This window comes from Xiphophorus hellerii, chromosome 5 (assembly GCF_003331165.1).
Source record: "Xiphophorus hellerii strain 12219 chromosome 5, Xiphophorus_hellerii-4.1, whole genome shotgun sequence".
Taxonomy (NCBI): domain Eukaryota; kingdom Metazoa; phylum Chordata; class Actinopteri; order Cyprinodontiformes; family Poeciliidae; genus Xiphophorus; species Xiphophorus hellerii.
The window spans coordinates 20,641,391-20,660,610 of record NC_045676.1 but is presented as its reverse complement, the minus strand read 5'-3'; the positions used below and the strand labels follow the sequence as shown (position 1 = coordinate 20,660,610).

The window sequence follows — 19,220 nt, the reverse complement described above, 5'->3', positions numbered from 1 at the left end:
TGAACTACTGTAATTATATTGAACACAGAATTTAAATGACGTAATTATTATTATTATTGATATAGTATACTGTATTAATATATATAGAGATGTACACAATATTAATAGTGTACATCGCTTTAACTGATATTTTTATACTTTATTAATAAAAATGTCTAGAAAATATATAAAGGACGAAGTCTTATTTTTACATAATATCTGCTCTATTGATCTATTTTTTTGGTGTACTGCCGCCAGTGGCACAGTACAGTCGCCATTCCACAGCGAAAACATTATTTACGACAGTTGTATCTAGTTTTTGGCAGCCCGCGGTTACAAAAAGGTGCAGGTTTCCCGGGGAGTCAAACACGGATGAACGGTTGTTTAAGGAGGATGTGAGAGGCTAAACTTTCGCAGGTAAATGGTTGAGAAATTAACTGCAAACAAATCTTTGACATTTCAAAAATGATAACTTTGTTTTAAATGTAGTTGAGTGACAGCTCTATTTATGAATGTTTAGGTTACTGTGAGACTGTCGCTCACTGTCGGTTAGCAAAAACAGCTACATGCGGCTAACTGTAAGTTTAAGGACTTATTATAGTTTCTTCAAGTTAACCATCTTTATTACTTTGTCTAGACACAAAAAAACCGACAAAACCGTCGACCTAGCCGACCACAAAGTTTGCTAGCTTGGAGCTAACCTGAGCTCAGGTCTGGTTGTTTTGATGGCTTCCTTCTGTTTAAAAACAACTTAGATGTGATTAAATCAGCATTATCGACAGCAATACCCCGGCCTCCTCTCCCCAAAGATCTTTAAGCTGTCGATAAGAAATCTTGTTTCATCAGACGCACTTTAACCACATATGCTGTCATCGTAAACGAGTCACTTTGAACTGCAGTGTCCTGGTTTTGTAGCCGAATTACTATCGGGACCTTCGGTTTCATTTACTCTGCATAGGGAAGCATGAGAGAGAAGAGGGACGGAAGCATGGTGAAAGGCCCTTGGTGTTTGTCTGATGGATGGCGTAAGGAAAGAGAGATCCACAAGCGGCTCTAGAACCGTCCCATGGCCATTTCCCCCTGATGTCTCCAGCCACCTATGGAAACATAAAAACTGCTTCTCCTCAAATGAGACGGCTTCCCTTCATCAAAAAAAGAAAGATGTAGGTATATTCATCTTTACACGCAAACGTATTATAGTGAGACAAATTTGGGAAAAAAAATAGGTCTGGGGGTGTAGGAGTGAAATGGCTATCTTCAGAGAACTTTTGTAAAGTTTTATGCGAGTTGTACAGGTCATGAGATCTGCTGTGTGTCTTGTATAAGTTAATGACTACTTGCTTTGGTTAGTACGGTTTTGATTATGATCACACAGTTTGATGAGCAGGAAATGAAGGGATGGAGGCAATAAATGACGTAGTAGATCTCAGAAACCCATCGTAATCTACTCATTCAGCCAGCTGCAATTCACAACATATCAGTTTGCATAACCCTCCACCCCCTGAAAAATGTTGAAAACAATCTGAAAATATTAATGTAAATATGTAGAAAGTTTGGTCTTGGGTGTTAAGATTTTAGAAAAATCCCAAAATGTTTAGAAAGCACACAATTGCCATTTTTCTTTTACCCTCTTAAATAAGGGTTGTAAACAGGGAGGCACTGATAACCCAGCTGGTTTAAAAATAATAATAATAAAGAAATCAGAATCGGCAGGTCAGGCTTTTTAGCAATCTGTAGCCAACCAAAAAACTGCAGACTGTGTAAACTGGTTCTATACTTCCTAAACTAGGTCTCGTTTAGAATCAATCAAAGTATTAGTACCTCTATTTTTTTTCAGCAGGTATATTATTGTTAATAAAATGTGTCTTTTATGTAGCATTATCTGGTCCTGAGCACAGCTTATTGTTCTCGGATCTGTTCAGGCGACACATAATCCAAATGCGTGAAAATGATGCAAATAAAAGTTCTTATTTTATTCATTTTAGCAAGTTCTCTTTTTTTATTGAATTAAAAATTCAATAAATTTTCCCTGAAATCTCTGTGTTTTGGTTTTAATATTTCAGAACATTTACATGGACAACCGAGAGGCTGTGCTGGACCTGAAGGATGTCCCCCTGCCACCGCCTCCTCTTCTTCCTCATTGTCCTTCCACATCCCAACTATCCCAGCCCTTTCCTTTGGCGCCTCTCCCTTTGCCTCCTACCTGCTTGCTACCCTCCCTGCAGCTAACGCCAGATTCTCACCAACGACATCCGCCATCAAAACCGCAACAAGAAGGGGCTAGCCCCAAAGTAAGCATTTGCACCCACTGTGACTACTGCAGCACAGAAGACTATGGCTTGTTGGGTGGCACAGGTGTTGTTGGTGGCAGTAATCCTCAGGCAGCACCAATCAGCAGTAGATTGGAGCAGTGCTCTGTAGCCCCATCTACTTATCGCTGTAACAACCTGAGCCATGGAGGGGGAAGTCAGGCATCTGATCCTTTGTTCACTCTGGATTGCAAACCTCAATTGCCCTCTTCCATGGCTACCTCTCAGTCTCCTTCCTTTCACCCGTACTTCCCCTGCTGCTCAGGACTTCTTCCGCCATGCTCAGCTTTGCCTCTCCCACACAGTCAGCCCAGCACGTTTCCCTCTGCTTCACCTCTATCCTCCTCTCCACCTGCTCCTGTGCAAGGCTCCTGCCTGGTTTCCTCTGGCTTTTACACGTGTGGTGTGGACTGCAGCACATCAACCAGAACCAGATCCCTAAGAACAACACTCGGTGATCTCTCAGGCAGCACGACCATTACCACTTCAACCACCTCAGCACACTTCTGCTCTAATCCTATGCTGCAGAATGTAAAACACGCTGTTTGTCGCAATGGGGGACACTTCTGCCAGGAGTGCTTGTTAAAGGTTGGTTCAGTTCACTATTTTAATGGGGTTTTTTCTTGGAATTTGATACCACGAAGTAGGGCTGGGTGACATGGTTTAAAAATAAAGTCTCAAATCTAATTTTAATAAAAAAATATTTTTTTCTTTTATAAAAGCAGAAATTACAAATGACAGCAAATCTTTTCAAAAAGTGGCTTTAGTAATACTTTTAGTGCGTTGTGCAATGGAGTCTTGGGGCAGGCTACAAAATTCTTCCTAATTGTTTATTGTGAGAATGTAGTCATAGTATTAACAGTATAATAACTTCGATGGAGTTGTCAGGATCTGACGTGACGTCCTCCCTCCATGTAATATTTTCTTTGAAACAAAGGGGGCATCATGTTTTTTTGTTTATTCATAGTTTAGTTTCCTCATGGTTGTTAGTTTTTCCCTGGTTTGCAGCCAAAGACTGCTCTGACTTCAGAGCCCAAAGTGTGGCCTGACGTTCCTGCTCCTCTGACCGCTTCCATCCCTGTTCCCATTTGTAACGGCTGTGGCACGTCCTCTGATGGCCTGATGCACATGCCGCCCCTCAACCATGGCATGATTGGCTATAAATACGGTATACAAACGTGACGATATAATATGTAATTATGAGTTCTGCTTTTTATTTTATTTTATTTTTTGAGACTTGTTTTCAGAATATGTAGTCGACATATTGGATTTCTAAGCTACACTGTTGAAGTCTTCAAATTGCAGCTTTTATTTTGTTCTTTTAGGTTCAGAGAATAGTGGTCCTGAGAACATCCCTCCCGTCGGTGTCTTCTGGGACATTGAAAACTGCAGCGTGCCCAGTGGCCGCTCTGCCGAAGCCGTGGTGCAGCGGATTCGCAGCAGGTTCTTCCAGGGACATCGCGAAGCCGAGTTCATCTGTGTCTGCGATATCAGCAAGGAGAGTAAAGCGGTCATCCAAGAGCTCAACAACTGCCAGGTATCTGCGAGGATTACAGTTGTTAGCATATTCTGGTTTCCTCAAGTATTCATACCGCTTGGACTTTATACCTCAATTATAACTGCAAACCTAAAGCAACGTTGTTGGGATTTACCTCATGGACACAAAGTGGCAAGAACAGACTTTCCTTCTGCATTGACCTGGATTTTTAGCTCCATTCGTCTTCCATCCAGTCTGACTAGCTACCCTGTTCCTGATGAACGACAACCAGAGTTTTCTTATTTATTTAAAAGCTAACTTTGTGGCATTCAGGACTAATAGTTGTCAACTTGATTTCTCTGATGCTGTTTGTTTTTTAACAACCCTTTCAGGCTTTCCGTAAGCAGTTGGATTCATACTGAGATTCAATGCACACAGATGGACTCTGTTTAGTGAATAAGTGTCTTAGGGGGTGGGCAATATGGGCTTAGAAGTTTCTATTTTGTGGTACTATTGTGGTAACTATAAAGATGATGATGATAAAAAGGGTAAAGAATATTTTCTGCAGGATGGTGACTGCAAGGCACAGCATTTTTAGCGTCACAAACGCAAACGATCTTGAGAAACAATCTCATCTGAAATGGGCTTCTTCAGGAAGCTGCTTACTTTAAACTGCATTTAATTATATTTTTCAATTAAGTGATATTTACTGATGCTCTCATGGAACAAAAAGTGTCCTTTTTTTACATCAACTGAAACTTGTAATGACCACAAAATAAAAATTCTTATCATGAATTGCAATTTTTATTATAAGAAATTCTTCATGATAAATTAAACAATATGACAAATCTGAGTGAAGTGGGCACATCTACCAGAAAGCATAAATTTGCTGTTTTTTGGTTTTTATTGATTTAAAAAAAAAACACATTTTTTTATATTCAACTTTAGCTATGCACCACTCCATCTTGGGCTGCTACACAAAATCTAACAAAATGCACTGGAATTTGTTCTTTGTGACTGTGAGAACAATGAGAGGTTTGAATACCTGAACATCACACTCTACAGTTCAAAGACGGGGCTTGCTTGTCTTGATGCTGGTAGATTAGCTTTACTTGTGTCTGTATTTACCTCAAGTCATTCTGGGTGAAACATTTGTCTGCAAAGAGCTAATATTTTTATATATTGTACATTTTGCTTTTCATCAGGTCACCGTCGCTCATATCAATGCCACGGCAAAGAACGCTGCCGACGACAAACTTCGCCAGAGCCTGAGGCGATTTGCTGATACCCATGCTGCACCTGCAACTGTCATTCTGGTGTCCTGTGAGTTGCCTTGTTTACCCACGATCACCTGAATCCACTGAATCAGGTTGTCTTTGAGGGAGATCTTTTGATTAAAAACGATCATTTCGTCTCTTTGCCGCCAGCGGATGTGAATTTCGCCAGCGAGCTGAGTGACCTGCGTCACCGCCACGGCTTCCAGGTGATTCTGATCCACGGCAACCACACGTCTTCGACTCTGCTGCAGCACGCCCACCGCCATGTTCCCTTTCAGGAAATCACAGCGGATCTGCCACAGCGTATGCCGGTCAAATCACAGGTAAGACTCGGAATCCTCCCCTAAAGCCTTAAACACCTTTTTAAAGCTGTATCTGATGAGGTAAGTTGGTATTGTCCAGATTAAACAAAGAAAAATATAATGGTTGGTCAATATGCATATTGACTCTACATCAGCACCTTTTTTAAAAAGGCAGGATTAATAGCCTACAGGATTAAAATATAGGATGCAATCCTGTTTCTTTACCCTCATCTATAAGAAATTGACATGCTTGCTTATCCAATCACTGCCCTGGCATGATTACCACCTTACAGGTTAAGCAAGTCCATATTTACTTTCTTGGCCCTTAAAACTGAACTTATTTTTACAGTGTCTGTCAGAAGTATCCATACCTCTAATTCCAAATGTCTTAAACTGCCCTAATGTTCATGGATGAGCTCCATTCTGTCTGTGTGAGGTTGAGATGTTGTGCAAAATCACAATGAAATGCGTTCAAGTTTGTGGTACAAACATGTGGAAAAAGCTTCAGGTGTGTTTAAATACCTTTTGAGACACTGTATTAAGACTTTAATTTGTATTAAATGTGTAAGATATTAAGTTACTAAAAAATGACAACCTATAATTTGATAGTTCAAGTTTTAGAGCCTTTTGTGTTTTTTAGCTGTATTTCAATAATTTATTTTTATTTTTTTTCCAGTTTTGAAATTAATGGAAAAACTTTCACTTTCTTTTAAAACAAACACGGCTTCAGTTTTGTATCTTAAGTTTGATGCAAACCAGACGGGCACAATGTCTCTTCCTCCCCTCTCTCAGCCCAGTTTCAGCCTCCTCTATGTGCACAACCTCCCCGTCATCTGTGACAAGACCCTGCAGAACGCCGTGAGGCTCAGGCTTCGCCGCCTGTCAGACAACTGTGGGGGCAAAGTTCAGAGTTTGTCCCCGGGTGCTGCCGTCCTCCGCTTCGGCAGCCCCGAGGCGGCCGCACGCGCCCGCAAACGAATGGAGAACGAGGATGTATTTGGCTACAGAATCAACCTCTCTTTCACGCCAAGGCCCAGAGACGAAGTCAGTCCTGAGGCTCCGCTTCAGGCCAGACCCCGCTCCCTCCAAACCAAGGTGTCTGTGCTCGCCCCTTTCCCCTCCATTTCCTCGTCCTCCTCTTTTCTCCCCGTGGAGAAGCCCAGATCACCCAGGAGGCCACGGCGAGCCACCCGCCCCTTCCCCACCTCTGCCCTTGTTCCCGAGAGGCCCTACAGCCCCAGGAGGGGGTCCAGTGGGCCTCCGGGCGGCACTCCAGCCAAACCGCATCAGGTCAGCAGACTCCTCCACGCCCGCCTCCCTCCCGCCTCCCACTGCGCTCTGTCCTTGTCTGGGCTGCCGTGCAAATCGCAGTAGCTTGTCCTCCCTCAAAGCTCTCCTGATTGCTGCTTTAACTAACATCTTGCTCGCCTTCATTTGTCTGCCACTACTAGCAAATGGCATGCAGTATTTGTGCTGATGCATGCTTTTTTTTTTTTCTCTCCTGACTGCCCTGCATGTTCATTTGTCAAGTCATATTAATCGATGAGTTGCCTCATAGCTTTTGTGCTTGTCTTTTGTGTCTGTGAAGCCATATTTCTACTAGCCAGTTTGTCTTTACTCAGTTTTAACCTCTATTTTTGTTTCTTAATGCTTTCCATTTTTACAACAACAAAAAAATTAAGGCTTTTTACTTCTACATTTTTTTTCTTCACATTCAATTAAGCAAATGCAACTGTCTGATCAAAACCAACCCATTAAGGTCAAAACTAGAGATGTAAAATTCAAACGTTTGGAGTTGAACTTTGAAATTTTAATGAAAAGTTTATGTTCAGCTACCTCTATCACAATAAGCCATTAAGCCCATGATAAATTGAAATAACCTCAGTAATTTCCATTCTGATTAATATTTTTTATACAGAAATTTTATGTAGATGCTTCAAAAACCTTTTTGTTTTTAATTTTGCTTAAGTTATTTGGTTGTCGTGTTTTATTTTGGTCATTTCAAATATCTTCCAGTTCCTGTGTGACGTGTTGTTTACAAAATTCAAGTTTATTGATCTTGCATTTTTATGCCATCATCAGCATTTTCCTCAAGACTGGTCTCAAAATAACAGTATTCTTATTTATTGCAACAATTATTGAGACAATTTATCCTCCAAAATCATTTAAAATCTGTTCTTGATTTAATTGCTTTGTTGATTTTAACTTCACATTGCTAGATTCACCTTAATGAGTTGGTTCAGGTCTGATTTTTCTTCAGCTTTTTTGCATGCAGCCTCGCAGATGTCACTAATATGTCTCTCCTCATTACACCTTTCTGAAAAACAATCTTCCACTGTTTTAATTTAGGAGACTAACATGGATGCAAAGTCCAGGGTGGGCCTGCCCCACTTGGGTGGGGGGCGTGCTGCTTCCTTATCACCCCAGAGAAAAGAGACGGGAGCCCTGGAGGATCAGGCAAAGACCGGTCTATCGGGAGAATCGACGCACAAGAAGAGGTACATACACACACACACTCACACACATCAGGGGGGACAATTTGTTTTTATTTAATAAGTGCCTATATAAATCCATTTAGGTTGTACAGAACTGTGAAATTCAGTATTGATTGTTTTTCATTTTTATTTTTCTCATGGAAAAAAATCTTGAGGGCTGTGTGCATTTTTACATCGCCCCCTATACTTTGAGTTTAATAAATATCATCTAGTCTAGCTGCCTTCAGAAGTTATAATTAATGAAGCACCTGTGTCTGATTTCACCTCAGTGTAAATGCAGCTGTTCTATGAAGGCCTCAGGTTTCTTAGAGAGCAGTAGTGAACAAACCTGATTATGAAATGATGACCAAAGCTTTGAATATAGGGTGTGGAAAAGTGTGTGACCCCTTCCTGATTTATTTAATCATTTATTTATTAATTTATTTTTTTTATTTTGCATGTTTGTCACACTTCAATGTTTCAGAACAACCATGTTCTGGCTTTGTAACCCTTTCCAGACTGGCAGATTTCAATTACTTTACTGAATTTCTTTGGATCTCAGCATGATGTCTAGTTTTTGAGAATTATTTGGTGGTGTTTATTTGTCAGGCCAGGTTATATTTAAGTGATGTCCTGATTGAAAACAGGTGCTGCAGTAATCAGTGCATGGCTAAAGACGGTGAACTCAGGTGTGATAAATAGTTATGTTTTAACAGGAAGGGCAGTCACACCTCCCTCACAGGGCCATGTAGATTTGGAATTTTTTTTCTTCATTAATAACAAACCTCTTCATTTAAAAACCCCATTCTGTGTTTACTTGTGTTACTTTGACTAATATTTATGTTCTGAAACACTGAAGTGTGACAAACATGAAAAAAAAAAAGGCAAGTCAGCAAAGGGACAAACACTTCTATGATACTCTTCAATCCGATGGGAATTATATACAAAGAATACTTGTTGAACAAAACTGAATATTTTGGACTACCGTGCGCTTTAAAAAGTAACGTGTTGTGTTTTTGGGTTTTTTTCACTCATAAATTCCCAGTAAAATTGATCAGTGGTCTGTATTGTGAAGATGTTCGAACAGTGTGAATACTTTTGCAATGCAGTGTGACTGTCTTCATGGGAACTGCATAGTATTTTAACTAGTTTTGACCACAAAACTGTTTGCTGAGTTGATGGTGTCTGTGCAGTGTTGTTCGCAGCCTAACCACCCCCTTCCCTCTCTGTGTAAAAGAGAGGGCTCCAGTCCTCGTAGTGTAACCGGATCGCCAGCAGCGCAGAGGGACCAGAGCTCGGACGAGTTCAAGATTAGCACACCCTCAGCCTTCAGCAAGCTGAATCTGAACAGGAGCTTCAGCCCCCTCGTCCCGTCTCATGGGTCCTGGTCCTCCCGGTACGAATGCTGCGTGAGCATTATCCATCAGCACTGTTTTATAACTACAACTGTTATTTTTAGATTAACAAACATCTCCTCTTTCAATAAAAAGGAGTGGATCCCCCTGCCTGTCCAGCCGCTCCTCTCCTCTGCTCACGACCGCTCGCAACGCTTTCTCTGAAGGTCCGTCCGAGCCTTTCTCAGAGGGGGCGGAGCTTCAGGTCGCCAACCTTGACTACAGGATGTCCCGCAAAGATCTGCAGCAGATACTGCATGATGCCTTCTCCCGTCATGGACAGGTAAGGCTTACACCTAGTGTTTGGAAAGATGTGATGTGTCACCCAGGGAGTCGAACATTTCTGTGTTTCCTTTTTGTTTTGTCTAGGTGAAAGCTGTGAATCTGAGCCCGCACACGGATTACCAGTTGAAGGCCACAGTTCAGATGACGTTCCTGCAGCAAGCCATCAGTGCCGTCAGCGGCCTGCACCGCTACAAGATTGGAAGTAAACGCATCCAGGTGTCTCTCATTACCGGTGGCAACAACAAATCTCTTTCCTTGCTCAGGTACAGTTTGGTGAATTAGTTAGTAAATTGACAAACATTTTGTCTCAAATTAACCCCTGACATACAAAGCCTATAATAAATTTCTTCTATGAAGCAGTTTTAAATTAAAGAAACAATCTATAATTTAAGATATTAACTCATAGAAAAGTTGGGGGTTTTTTTGATTACTAAAGGTCAGGACAAATTTTAATACCAATTGAGGGATTCAGGTGTGGATTAATTGTGAGAAATTACAACTGTGTCTTTCACTCTTTAAATAAAGAAAGAATAAAAATCACTTTTGCTAAACAAATACAAAGTTTTGATTATGACCATAGACAAACTAAAAAAAAACAGACTCACCCCAAATTCCTTGGAGATGTTTTAGAAAAATATACAGGAAAGATCCTTCTGTTTTTGATTCTTTTAAATTATTTTTAATGTATAAACAAAAGTGAAGGTATAAAAAGCCTATGCTTCCACCTACATTTTTGGTCTACATTTTGTTATTGCCATTGACAAGAATTTAAATATTTATTTATTTTTTTTATTTTTCAGCATGGTGGTGTTTTTTCTTTAGTTTTTTGTATGGAAAGGTTAAAAATCACCAAAATAAATAAGATCCTGAAGTAATTTTCCTTCTTCCATTTTACAGCACTGAGATCATTTGCGTTCTTCAGGATGCTCCTGCTAATTGCCTGCCTCTGTTCAAGCTAGCTGAGATCTATGAGAAGAAGTCAGTACCCGTTTCAACCCATTGCTTTCAATTTAGTATTTGTTTAATGTCCAAGCTGTAAAGTAACACATTTATCATGTCCTCCTTTTCAGATACTTGCATAAACTCGCCATTGGTGAGCTGTACAAGTTATCGGACGTGCTCTCGGTGAGGGAACAAGGCGGCTCCAGGCTGGTGTGTCTCCTGCCCAGCATCCAGATTCGTCAGAGTCCACTGGGATCTTCCCAGTCACAGGAGGGTTCATCCTCTGCAAGCGGGAGTCCTGTTGTGTTTGAGGAACTCGAGTACCACGAGCCTGTTTGCAGACAACATTATGCTAAGCAGGACTTTAGGTAAAAAACATATTCAAACAGTGCCTTGCAAAAGTATTCACATCCTTTGAGCTCCTTCATTTTTTTTTTCTTGATCAGAGTTTTTCAATGTAGTTTTAGTATTTTACCAACTTGTGGTCATTTCAGTTTTAATCAACTAAAATGTCCTACTTTTTATCAACAGAATTCGTCGTAAAATATGAGGAATGATTTTTAGTACTCGTATAATTGTAGGGATTTTTATTATACCTAGACAACGTATTTGCTGTGCAACCAGGATATTTTGTAGCACACAGACATGCTTTAATTTGGTAGCTTTTAAACAACTTTATTTTGATTTTTTTTTTTTTTTATTAATCAAGAATCCTACATATCCTAAATGAAATCAGTTGAAAATATAAAAATGAGCAGGTTGTCATTTTAAATCATCCCCAATGAGCCTCTTCTTCCTGAACAATAATTGTATACTGTACTGTAAAATGGTACTGTAAAATGCTCCAAACAAAATCTTTAGACGTGTTTAATAAGAATAACCCTTGATATTATCAAGGAATTAAACTGAATAAATGATTATATCACTCAACAAATATTTCAGCTACATCATTTTTCAGCTACGTATGGACAAGACCTAACATTCCTTCAAACCATTAAGAAATTAGAAGTGTAAATATTTTAGTGCAAACATTAAAAACATGTTATAGTCAACAGTCGGCCATCTTGAATATTGAGACTTCAGTTTCATCGTCAGTCTGCTTATTACTGTTTTTTGTTTGTTTTTTGTTTTTCTGACACTTCTTATCAGTCTCCAACCTAAAACCTGAATTCTACACGACTGAAAACTGGTCATGGTCCTTTTGTATTTATGACTATCTAAGATTAAAATATGAACGTTTACTAATTTTTTAAAATTATTTTGTACATTTTTAACAGCGAGGCAGACTTTGACCCCGAGTCCTATAAAATCCCCTTTGTCATGACGTCGCTGAGTAGTTTGTCCACTGAAGTCCACAGTCTGCTACAGTTGCATGACGGCACTCTTCCACTGCTAAGGTAACGGCACAATTCTGTGTAACGTTTATGAAACGTGTGTGGGCACATTTGAAATGAGCAATGTTTAATTTTAGTTTTCCAGACTGCTATGCAGCAGCTTTTAGCCCTCTGCAAGTTGGCAATGAGAATCTAGAGGACGGTGTTCCTCTGGAGCATCTCATTACCTGCGTTCCCAGCATCACCGTCGTCACGGCGCAGAATGGGTTCAAAGTCATCAAGTGGGTCCACAACAAACCACCTGGACAAAACTCTGGTAGGAATAGACACAAATATTCAAGTTATGTCTCTACCCTTCACATCTCTCACATGCATCTGAATTTTTATTTTTTTTATTTATTTTTTTTTGCAGAGCCCTGGTTTCAGCGTTGCAAAAGTCCGGTTGGCAATCCCCAGCTCATCCAGTTTAGCAGAGAGATTATTGACCTGTTGAAGAGTCAGCCATCTTGCCTCATGCCGATCAGCAAATTCATACCTTCATACCACCATCACTTTGCTAAGCAATGCCGAGTCTCTGACTACGGTTTCTCCAAGCTGCTGGAGCTTCTGGAAGCCGTCCCACATGTCCTACAGGTTCTCTAAAGAAAACCCATTCCATTAATGTTCCCATTAATGAGATTTATTTGTGTTTCATGTTTTTGTTTATATTTTTACCAACAGATAATTGGAATGGGTACCAAACGTTTACTGACCCTCACCCACCGAGCACAAGTGAAGCGCTTCACACAAGACCTTCTTAAGCTGCTCAAGTTTCAAGCTAGTAAACAAGTGGCACTCAAGGACTTCATGCAGGCATACCATTGGTCAGTAAGCATGGCAGCGATGGCGCTTTAAGTCTTTTTTTTTTTTTTTTAATAGCTTGATTCATTAAAAAGAGTTTGAATCGCTGGTGTTTCAGATCTTGTATTCTTTGTTCCAGGTGCTTCTCAAGAGACTGGAGAGTCACAGACTACGGCATATGTGACCTGATGGACCTGCTGGCTGAGATCCCAGACACTACCATCACCATCACTAACCAGACCACCGACACGGTCATCTCTGTTCCCAAGAGAGGTCAGTCTGAAACTGACAAAACGCTGATTGAGTCTGAATAAAAACGTCTCGCTTCGTTAAGAGGTTTTTAGTTCATTTTGGCAAAGTTTGTTACATAGAATTATCCAATTCTATGCAGACAGATTTCGAAAATCTTAAACCATATGAGGGTCGTCGTTGTGTTTCAGTGGAGTTTATTGTGATAGACCACTAATAATTGTGAAGCAAAGGTTGTGGAGAACCTGTAATCTAGAACCTGACAGTCCTCAATATGTAAAAATACAAGATGTTTCATCTTTCATCCAAAATGTTATTTCTTAAAAACATATTTTTTAAGACAGAAAAATTCTTTTTTTTTAAACTTATGGCAATCTGTGTAGCATGCAGATGTTAAATAAATTCCAGATTGCCTTTTAGACTGTCATTAGAAAATGGTGTGTAATATACCAGCTGTACCCTCTGAGGTCTGTTGGAGAATATTATTAAACAAACGGCGTCATAAAATTAAGGACTGGATTAAAAAAAGGGGGATAGGAACCTTCTACAGTCAGAGCCGCAGTGGAATTGTTCAGATCAAAGTGCATTTTTGTTAGAATGGCCTAGTCAAAGTCCTCGTACAATTGTAATTCAATAACTGTGGTAGAAGAAGATTGAGGGGAGTGTTTACCAGTTCGATACATTCAAATGATTTTCAGCTGCATTTACTGAGCTGTGGTTCTACAAAGTATTGAGTCAGGAGCTGAATACTTGTAGTCGAATGTACCGCCACTGCATAAACTCCACTGACTCTTAAGAAGCAGCTACAGACATCGTCATGCCGACAGGCTTTTAACTAGGCTGCTACATTTTATGTCCGTTTTTATATTCTTGATTTTTATGATTGTGTCTTTGTGAAGCACTTTGTGATTTTAAAGTCTGTGATTGGTGCTACATAAATGAAACTGAATTACTTGCTTAAAAAAAGAAATTGACGACCATTTTCCTTCCACCAAGTCAAACGTTTGCTTTTATTTTGGAAACCCGTTTCTGGCCGCCAGAGCGGACCGTGGAGGAAATGGAGCGAACCAAGCAGTTTGCGAAGGAGGTGGTGGACCTTCTTCGGCATGAGCCACACAGCCGGATGCCGTTCAGCAAGTTCATCCCAACCTACCACCACCACTTTGGCCGGCAGTGCAAGCTCAGCTACTACGGATTCACCAAACTCATGGAGCTCTTCGAGGCAATCCCAGACATTCTGACGGTACGGCCGACACGCCGCTCCAGACTTCATATCGCCTTCTGTTCCTCTGAGGGTTTTGGTTGGTTTCTGACCTATTGAACGTTTCCATCTCTCCTCAGGTTTTGGAATGTGGGGAAGAGAAGGTGCTGACTCTAACCGAGGTGGAGCGCATCAAGGCTCTGGCGGCCCAGCTGGTCAAGCTTCTACGGGCTCAGAAGAACTTCAGTCTTTCTGTCAGCCAGCTGCTCATAGAGTACAGCAAGACATTCGGTTATGGGCTTCGTCTGCAGGACTACGATGCGGCTACGCTGCCCGCTCTGCTGGCCAAACTCTGCCATGTTATCAAGGTAAAAAAAAAAGACATTTGTTCTGAAATATACAATATAAAAAATGGGAATATAAATGGGTTCAGTCTCTTTCTACCACAGAAACAACAATCTAAAGAAGTTATCAGGAAGACAATTTACTGCATAACAATGAGTGAAACTTTTTGAGGTATCTTGTCATCAGTGATGATTCCCGTACTTGGAGTAGAAGGTTCTCATATTGAGTTAAGTTTATAGTAATGAGATTCTCAGACCAGTAGAAAGTAAAGCAACTACTAATAATACCTCAGAAGATGACTGGAGAAAAAAATAAGCTGCATCACTTTTAAATAAAAACAGAGTAACTGAGTAAAGGCATTTTCCCCCTTTTGAACAAAATGTTTTGTTTTTTTCCTTTTCACATTGGTTTTGTGGCCCTGTTTGACTAGATCAGATTTTTTATCTACATCGACTAGCCACTCAGATTCCCCTGAAGCCCCAAAACGGGGTGGAAACCTGTACCTACTGCTAAAATATACTATTTATTACTTTTGCAAAAATATTGTCCTGGCTATAAGTTTCAGAAGTCTAGATAATATCGGTTGGTTATTTTAGTTTTGTTGGAGTGTCAATGTAACTCCAGTATCTCCCCGTTTACTGTTGAGGCGTTGATGGCGTTCCGTTCCTCTTGTTCAGGTGGTGGACAGACCTGACGGTCAGGAAGTGCAGCTGATCAACAGGAAGTCTCTGCGCCTGCTGACCACTCAGCTGCTGGCCCTGCTCATGTCCCAGGAAAACGATCACATGACGAAAGGAATGAAGGTGGAGGAGCTGAGTCACCATTACCTGAGTGTTCACGGAGCCCAGCTCAATCCCTGTGAATACGGCTTTCTGTCTCTGAGCGAGCTGCTGAAGAGCCTGCCCTACCTCGTAGAGGTTGGAAACAGATTTCTCTCTGAAGAACCGTGATAGGTTTTCTGGTTCTGCCTAAATGGCAGTTAACAGCTAAACTCCTCCTTCTTGCTTAGCTGTACTTTGAAGAAAGTGGTGGAAATGTCGAAGATTGCAGCAGCAGCGGCGGCCATGGGGTTGAGTGGGTGAGGCTTACCAGACTCTACCAGTTTGCTCGTAACGTTCGGGCGCTGCTCCACACCTACCACTACAACCAGATCTTCCTGACGGAGTTCCAGGGGGCATACAGCAAGTTTACCGGCTGCAGCCTAGAACCTCGCTTTTATGGATACATGAGCACTGATGACCTGCTCAGCGCTATTCCACAGGTCAGCATGGACTTTTTTTTTTCTTCTCAATTTTTAAAAATATTATAATGCAGTCCCTAAAAGATCTATAAAATCTTTTCAAATCTCTTCTTTTTGATAATTAAACACGTTGTCTTGTGTTTCCAGGTGGTCTGGATCAAAGGAAACGGTCATAAGAGGATTATCGTTTTAAAGAACGATATGAAAGGTAAAGTACGGGGTATATTTAGATCTTTGTCAGGTTGAAAAAGATTTTCAGACGGATGAAAAGACGATACAGAAACTTTAAATGTGGAATATTTGTTTGCTTTAGCAAAGCCAAGCTCCTCAGGGCCCAGCAGCCCACAGCCAGGAGAAAGCATGGAGAGTCCCAGGGACAGCCCCATCAGCAGCACGACGTCAGGAACACAAAGTCCAGGTAATCCAAGTCACACGTATGTTTATATGAAATGCTGGTTGCATGTAAACTTCTGAAGTTCTTTGAAACACTATTACGAATAATAGTGCTGGCTATTTTTATGGTGAAATTACGTTCCTTCCACTTCATGTTGACTTGAACATTCAGAAGTTTAGAAATGCAATTGTAAGCATTACCTTTAGTTTGTTTGTAAACCATAAGACTTTAGCAATGACAAACCTTTTTATTACCATCCTTAGCAGCAGCAAAAATGCTTTCTAAATCCTAATGGATTCCAGCTGCTTTCTGTGCCATCCTTATGTTCAGATGATAAATCTCTACTGCAGATGTCACTTTACTGTACTGAACTTGATTTATGTGGATTTATTGGGTTATAACAGCTGTGATTTTCATGTCAAGAACTTCATTGAGAGAAATGTGAATATAGAAAAAACTTGGATAAATTGGTCTACAAAGGTACTGGGTGAACCTTTTTTATTTTTGTGTCTATCTTGATATGTTTCACTCAAACTTTAACTCTCGAATCTGTTTTTTTTTTTTTTTTTTTTCCCGGCTGCCAGGTTGCGATGCCGATTCAGAGTTGCTCCGTCTAGCCTCGCCCGTTGACCTGTTGTGTGGTCCAGTGCCATCCTGCCTGCCGTCACCTCAGCTCCATCCTGACCCTGTTCTCCTGCAGCAAATGGACCTGATTGATTTTGAGAGAACTCCACCTCCACAGCCACCAGCAGGTTGGGTCTTGCTCAGTAATTCAAATCTGTTTGTCCTTCAAGATATAAACACTGCACACTTAACATTAGTGTTTTTTTCTGAATCTCAGAGCTGGAATCCGTAGAGGCGGCAGCAGCAGATGGTCCGTCTGATCCGGCGGAGCAGCGCGGCGGTTCAGACGCTGCACCGTCGCTCCCTGAAGGGAAGAACATTTTGTCCACGGACAGTCCTGGCAGGAGAGCTTCCCGCAGCAGATTTAAACTAGCTGCCAACTTCTCCTTCACAGCAGGCCTCTGATCCACTCGTTTGCTTGCACTTCAACACAAACACACACAGCCGTCAGTGTAACTCTAAATGGAAGAGTTGACCAGCTCCAAACGGATCCGTACCTTCCACACGGCGACAGGCTGTTTCTGTTTCCTCCTCGGCAAGCTTTCGTCACAACGTTTCATTAAAGTTCACCTAGCTGGTCTTGTTTTTGCAGATTTTCTGCAATTCTTTGATTTGCAAACTGATGTGCTGTATCCTAGTTTTCATCCCAGGAGCGGGCGATTCTCGGAGGGCGCCCTCGGTTCTGAGCCGTAGTCGACATGTTGAGGAACTCGGAGTTATAAAAACTGAGTTAGTTTTCACTGTATGGTTTTCAGTTTATAAAACTGCATTAGGAGTTACCGGTGAAACATTCAAGGTCCCTTCTTTGCTCCCTGCCAAAAACAGAAACTTTCTTTTTAAAACCTTAGTTTCAACCTTTTGGCGCTTAGTCTTTGGTTGGTTATAATGAGCAATCCAGCTGAAGAGTCGCAGCCTGATTAATTATTTCTGATTTTTAAAGTAGTTGGCCTCTGTACGCTCCCCTGCAATGTCTCTGCAGTGTGTTTTTCTTAGTTCCTTCTAAATTTTTGCGGAGTCTGTTCATCTGTGAAGGAGCTTGGGCTTAAATGTGACGGTAGATCCTAAACGACAAAGCCGGTAATCTGCAGCCAGCAGCTCTGAATGTTTGTCTTTAAGCTGTGTTTCTGTGCGTGTGTGTGTGGTGTACACTGGAGAGGATGGAGTGAAATGTGCGAGGTGTGCATAATTGAGTTTATGCAAGGTGTAACCACAGAGTCGGATGAGGAGAAGACATTTAGTTTCAGGTCGGTCTTGATTTTTCTACCGCGGTCTCACCCAGCAGCTGCCTCGTGAAGGTTTGATGGGTTAACCTTTGCCACTAGTGGGCGCTGAATCAGAGGTGGCCTATTTAGAGGACAGCACACAGTCCTGAGTTTTTGATTTTTAACGGCACAGTGACTATGTTTTAGAGGAAAGGTGGTGGGGCAGGAGCAGATGGATTTCGGACTGTGGGGGGCCCTGAGAAGCCTCCTGCACTCACAGAGGGGGCCCTCCGCCGCTCTCTGGGGGTCTGCCGGGCTTTTACAATGGCTTGTATTCGCCACGGCGCTGAAACGCGGTGCCATCGTTCCTCCCTCTCAGGCGGAGTAGTTTTTTAACTTGCAGGTGCGCGGTGGTCTCTGATTTCTCTTCCTTTTCTTTTTCCGTTTCGCCCATTGGCTGCTGGCTGCCGAAATATCTCCAGATGTCGGCTGCGTGTGTGTGAAGTCTGGCACAAACCGGATGTAACTGAAGTCGAAGCTGCTGCTTGCTGTAAACCTTTAGGGATTGGGTCAAAAAGCCCATGTAGGAAGTTTGTTTGCCTCAATACTGGGTTTAGTCTGTTTAAGGTCGTTTTTTTTTTTTTTTACTCGGTGTTAATAAGCTCCATCTTGCACAAATCAGAGTTTTTAAAAGTGACTCTTGTTGCTCCTTTCTTTTTGCACTGTTTTAGTGACCACCTGAAGGAATCATCAGTTCAAAGTAATTGTTTGAAATTAATGACACAAAAGCAGATTAAACAGATCGGTGAACGTCTACAAATAGTTATTTTCCTCTTTTGTTTGAACTACAGTGACAACTAACTCCATTTTAATGAGTCCTCGATACAGTTGGATCACCGAGAACCTGCTGTACCTGTTTGAATATGCACTTCTGCATAGTTTTAGTTGCTGAAATACATGTTTGAGAAGGGATTTAAATGAGTTCATGTGTTGAATTTCCTCATAAGTGTTCTACAAAAGATTTTAAGGAACTTTATTTATTCTACTGTTTCCTTAAAGCTTTATGTTGCCATGAGTGTTTTGTTTACCTCAGTGATTCATTGTGTCTGCAGTCGTCTGTCCCTTCAAAGTTTTTACTGCCTTGCTGCACCAACACTGTTGCAACAGTCAAATGATGTTGAAGTGACCAAAAAGAATCGATTAATAAAATTCACAAGCATCTGTTTGTGTGTGTGTGACGTGTTCCAGGTGCATCTTAATAAATGAGATGGAAGTTTATTCGAGCAGTTTAGTTTCTGGCGCTTGTAAAGTCATGCAGATGGACGTATTGTTTGAGTTCATTTTGATGATTT

General features: G+C 41.2%; 1 protein-coding gene across 2 annotated transcripts; it reads left to right on the top strand.

The window, feature by feature from the left end:
* The first annotated feature begins 286 nt into the window (after positions 1 to 286).
* marf1 (meiosis regulator and mRNA stability factor 1) lies at positions 287 to 19,091 on the top strand. Of its 2 annotated transcripts, XM_032564280.1 has the most exons (28): positions 295 to 396; positions 500 to 557; positions 938 to 1,142; positions 2,043 to 2,876; positions 3,297 to 3,456; positions 3,614 to 3,825; positions 4,971 to 5,088; positions 5,193 to 5,365; positions 6,137 to 6,634; positions 7,694 to 7,842; positions 9,056 to 9,214; positions 9,309 to 9,495; positions 9,582 to 9,760; positions 10,395 to 10,475; positions 10,568 to 10,807; positions 11,717 to 11,836; positions 11,911 to 12,089; positions 12,186 to 12,406; positions 12,494 to 12,636; positions 12,753 to 12,886; positions 13,903 to 14,105; positions 14,204 to 14,431; positions 15,086 to 15,325; positions 15,418 to 15,669; positions 15,796 to 15,856; positions 15,962 to 16,066; positions 16,627 to 16,794; positions 16,884 to 19,091. In XM_032564280.1, the coding sequence occupies exons 3-28, from the start codon at positions 996 to 998 to the stop codon at positions 17,069 to 17,071; spliced, it is 5,379 nt and encodes a 1,792-aa protein (XP_032420171.1). In that variant the 5' UTR covers positions 295 to 396; positions 500 to 557; positions 938 to 995; the 3' UTR covers positions 17,072 to 19,091. The 2 variants fall into 2 exon arrangements, with proteins under 2 accessions (XP_032420170.1, XP_032420171.1); XM_032564279.1 differs by lacking the exon at positions 500 to 557 and having other exon boundaries at positions 287 to 396.
* The last annotated feature ends 129 nt before the right edge of the window (positions 19,092 to 19,220 follow it).

Excerpts from the sequence above, each read along its gene's own strand:
- marf1 (XM_032564279.1), top strand. The coding sequence starts at position 996 with ATGGATGGCGTAAGGAAAGAGAGATCCACAAGCGGCTCTAGAACCGTC. Across the intron at positions 6,635-7,693 it reads CTCCAGCCAAACCGCATCAG|GAGACTAACATGGATGCAAA; the intron begins GTCAGCAGACTC and ends GTTTTAATTTAG. Across the intron at positions 12,090-12,185 it reads ACCACCTGGACAAAACTCTG|AGCCCTGGTTTCAGCGTTGC; the intron begins GTAGGAATAGAC and ends TTTTTTTTGCAG.